The 4,144-nt window shown below is 45.5% G+C and overlaps 1 protein-coding gene across 1 annotated transcript; it reads left to right on the forward strand.

Moving 5' to 3' along the window:
* The first annotated feature begins 1,298 nt into the window (after positions 1-1,298).
* LOC105036139 (pectinesterase-like) lies at positions 1,299-3,904 on the forward strand. The gene is made up of 2 exons (XM_010911884.4): positions 1,299-2,178; positions 3,115-3,904. The coding sequence occupies exons 1-2, from the start codon at positions 1,320-1,322 to the stop codon at positions 3,804-3,806; spliced, it is 1,551 nt and encodes a 516-aa protein (XP_010910186.3). The 5' UTR covers positions 1,299-1,319; the 3' UTR covers positions 3,807-3,904.
* The last annotated feature ends 240 nt before the right edge of the window (positions 3,905-4,144 follow it).

A 4,144-nucleotide genomic window follows, 5' to 3' on the forward strand; every position in this document is an offset into this window, starting at 1 on the left:
CTTCCGCATCAAATAAATTTCAGACAGACTTCTCCGGACTTCGTCAACAAAAAATCTCCGTCCGAGCTCCTACAGTAGGTGACTCCCGCCTAAAACGTCAGCATCTGAAACATCCGACAACAGTAGATTCGTCAGCGACCTCGGAACATCCGAGCCTTTCCTAGAATGATGATGTAAAGAGCCATTCTGCTCCATCAGGTATCCCAGCCGAGCTTTAGCCGACGGATCCAAACTCTCTGGCAAGCCACAATAAGGGCCACTACTTTACTCCACTCGCTGCAACGGATTCCACGCGGTTCCACCACTCTCTGACAAGCCACGACAAGAGCCGCCATCCTGCTCCACTCGCTGCAACGGATTCCATACAGCTCCACCCCTCTCTGGCAAGTCCCGACAATGGACACCACTCCACTCTCCGCAACAAGCTCCACGTGGCCTTGAACAACTCCTGACGCCATTACTCTCCATAACAAACTCCACGCGGCTCTGAGCGGTCCACTACCAGACGGTTACAGACGTCGCTGTCAATCAGTTACACCCTCCGTCTATAAATAAGGACCCCCAGATACGTTCTTCTCTAAGCTGGTAACTCTATCTCGAAACTCTGCCAAAATTTTCGCTCGAGCACTCCATTTCTGTTGAAGCAGAGTACTGACTTGAGCGTCGGAGGGTCTTGCCGGAGCACCCCCAACTCCGATTTAGACTTTCTTTGCAGGTCCCAGTGGCGGCCGCGGTCATCCCAGCTCCAGTTTCTCTGACTTTGACAGAATTTTGCACCAACAACTATGATTCGTTAGCTAATAATTTTTATTATTTTGAATGAAAAAATATTTATTTTGTTAGATGATGTGCTGGCTTGTCATTGAATGATTCGCATGATAAAACCGAACTAACCAATAATTTCTCTCCTCAATCACTTGTCTCATGTTATGTGGTCCCTATTATAAATTAAATAAGAGATGCAGCACACGCCAAGTCACCTCGAGAGTCACCATCGATCGTTGCCTCTTCTATGTGGATCACTGACCCTACTGTGTCACACGAGATTCATTAATAATATGCGCTTGATGTTAAGATCACGACTATAATTGGCCTTATTAGAAACCTCGACCACCATCCAAAAGTCTCTGGACATATGCTACAACCCGTTTGCTTCAATATTGCATCCCACCATCCGTGTTCAAAACCAATGTGGTTCGATGCAAAATACATCCGAAGACCACAAATTCGTTCTCTCTTCTACCCGATGGCTATATAAAGGAACCTCCTCCTACTTCCTCCAACATCCAACACTTTGTTTAACAAACCTTGTGGACGTTATGGCTAAGTTGTTAGCACATTTCTTTGCCTTCTCTCTCTTTATGGCCTTCAGGATTGCAACAAGCGAGCCAATATTAATATCATGCCGCCAAACCCCTTATCCTCATGTGTGTAGTTCCATGGTAAGCTCTAGCCCTCTATTCGCCCAAGCCAAAACACAGTCCGGGTTCCGTCACTTAGCCCTGCAGGCAGCCATAGACCGAGCAATTCGAGCACATGAGCTTGCATCCACCATGGATGTCAGCTCGCTCGATGAGCGAGTGAAAGCTGCATGGGCTGATTGCTTGGAGCTCTGCGAGGACACCATCGGCAAGCTTAACCGGTCGATGAGCTCGTCGTCATATGACGATGCTCAGACATGGCTAAGTGCAGCGATGGCCAATCAACAGACATGTCGAAATGGATTTCTTGAGCTTGATTCTTCCTTTCCCTTGGGGTCATCACCCTTCATGTCTTATAACATATCGGAGTCGCTAAGCAACTTGCTAGCCATTAACATGGCAACAACTCCCGCCATGTCAGGTGGTAATCGTCGGTTGCTCTCCGATGGGTTCCCGAATTGGCTATCTGCCACCGATCGAAAGCTTCTTCGATCTTCGACGATAAATGCTGATCTTGTGGTGGCCAAAGATGGATCCGGAGATTACAAAACCATCTCAGAAGCCATTGCAGCTGCTATGAAACAAAGCAGCGGCAAATCAAGATTTGTAATTCATGTCAAAACCGGTGTATACGACGAGAATGTCCAAACATCAATGAAGAATCTCATGATAATTGGAGATGGAATGGATGCTACCGTTGTTACCGGTAGTAAGAATGTGAAAGATGGTTCCACGACGTTCCGTTCTGCGACCTTTGGTGAGTTCTTATTTTCCTCGTATGTCTTCATCCAAAACTATTTCTATGTATATGCTGTCTATGGTTTCCCCAGAAACATCTCTTTCGTTGCACGTGAAAAGAAACACCAAGACTTTATTATATTAACTTCTCATTAAATCTTACATTCCACCCACGTTTATATCTTGACAATGAAGTATGTGGCATGACCCGCCATCTCTATTTCATTATTATGCGGCACTAATAATGCTTAAAGCATCGGTCTCAAGAATCAGACAACCTTAAACTATCTTTTCTAGCTATCAGCTGGACCCCCAAAAGAACATGATTAAGCATTCAAAGGAAAAAAATTTTTATAATCGGATCGATCATGAAAAAGATTATGACCGAACATACTTCGAAAACATCTATTGAAAAATAAATGGCCGCACACACGTGATCCGACTATAAAAATTTTATCCGCATCCAAGTAATTTATCCAGAAGAAACACGTCACACCATTTACCGTGACATAACCATACGATAAGAATCCATATTTTTCAATGTCTGTATGCCTTCTTATCGACGCTCCTATTTAATTGCAGCGGTCACATACCGGTGTGTTCATATTTTCCTCATACGTCTTCATAAAAAAATATTTCTGTATATATCAGCTTGCACGAGAAAAGAATGGCAAGACTAATTAATATTAACTTCTAGATAAATCTTGAAGTCCACCAACTTTTATTGGTAGATAATGAAGTCTTGGTCATGACCTGCCATCTCTTTTTTATCATCTATCACAAGAATTAGACAACCCTAAGCCATCCTTTGTGGTAATTAGACCTCCAAAGGATGGAATCAAGAGTCCAAGTACTTCAAAATCAACATGTCACACCATTTACTGTAACACAACCATGAGGGAACCATTTCTCCACCGTCTCTGTGCCTACTTATCAACCATCCCGATGATTGCAGCGGTCACCGGCGATGGCTTCATCGCCCGAGACATGACCTTCGAGAACACGGCAGGACCCCAGAAGCAGCAGGCGGTCGCCCTCCGGTCAGGCTCGGACCTCTCGGTCTTCTACCAGTGCAGCTTCAAGGGCTACCAGGACACCCTCTACGTCTACTCCCAGCGGCAATTCTACCGCAACTGCGACATCTACGGCACGGTCGACTTCATCTTCGGCGACGCCGCAGTGGTCCTCCAGAACTGCAACATGCACGTCAGGAAGCCAATGAGCGGCCAGAAGAACACGGTGACGGCACAGGGGCGGACCGACCCGAACGAGAACACCGGGATATCGATTCACGATTCGGCGGTCACGGCAGCATCGGACCTCAAGCCGGTGCAGGGCTCATTCGAGACCTATCTTGGCCGGCCATGGCAGGAGTACTCCAGGACGGTGTTCATGAAGACGTCACTAGATAGCCTTATTGATCCAGCAGGGTGGCTCGAATGGAGTGGAAACTTTGCTCTGAGTACTTTGTATTATGGGGAGTACATGAACACCGGGCCAGGGGCTGATACTAGTCAGCGGGTGAAGTGGCCCGGATACCATGTTATCACGAGTGCAGCGGAGGCCAGCAAGTTCACAGTGGGGAACTTCCTGTCCGGGAACTCATGGATTCCGGCCACTGAGGTCCCATTCACGTCCGGTCTTTGAGTTGATCATAAGCCAAGGCCCTTCCTATTGTTTGTTACATGTATTTTTCGTTTGTAAGTCAATGAATAATAATGCAGCAATTGTCACAGTATTAGTCATGCAGCAATTGTACGTAATTATATATATGTGTGTGTGTAGACGGCCTTATCACATTTGAATATGGTGGTCTCTCGATATTTTTTCTTTTTTCCAGTTTGATAAAATCATAAAATTAATCTGCATGATATCATTAAAATATATGGCCAAGCCATGTTATTTGTTCAGATCATGCACATCATGTACAACATTCTTTATAGATTGGTTCGTCATTGAATTGAAGTTGTCCCGGCATTTCATGG

The sequence above is a fragment of the Elaeis guineensis genome, chromosome 3, assembly GCF_000442705.2.
Source record: "Elaeis guineensis isolate ETL-2024a chromosome 3, EG11, whole genome shotgun sequence".
Lineage (NCBI taxonomy): Eukaryota > Viridiplantae > Streptophyta > Magnoliopsida > Arecales > Arecaceae > Elaeis > Elaeis guineensis.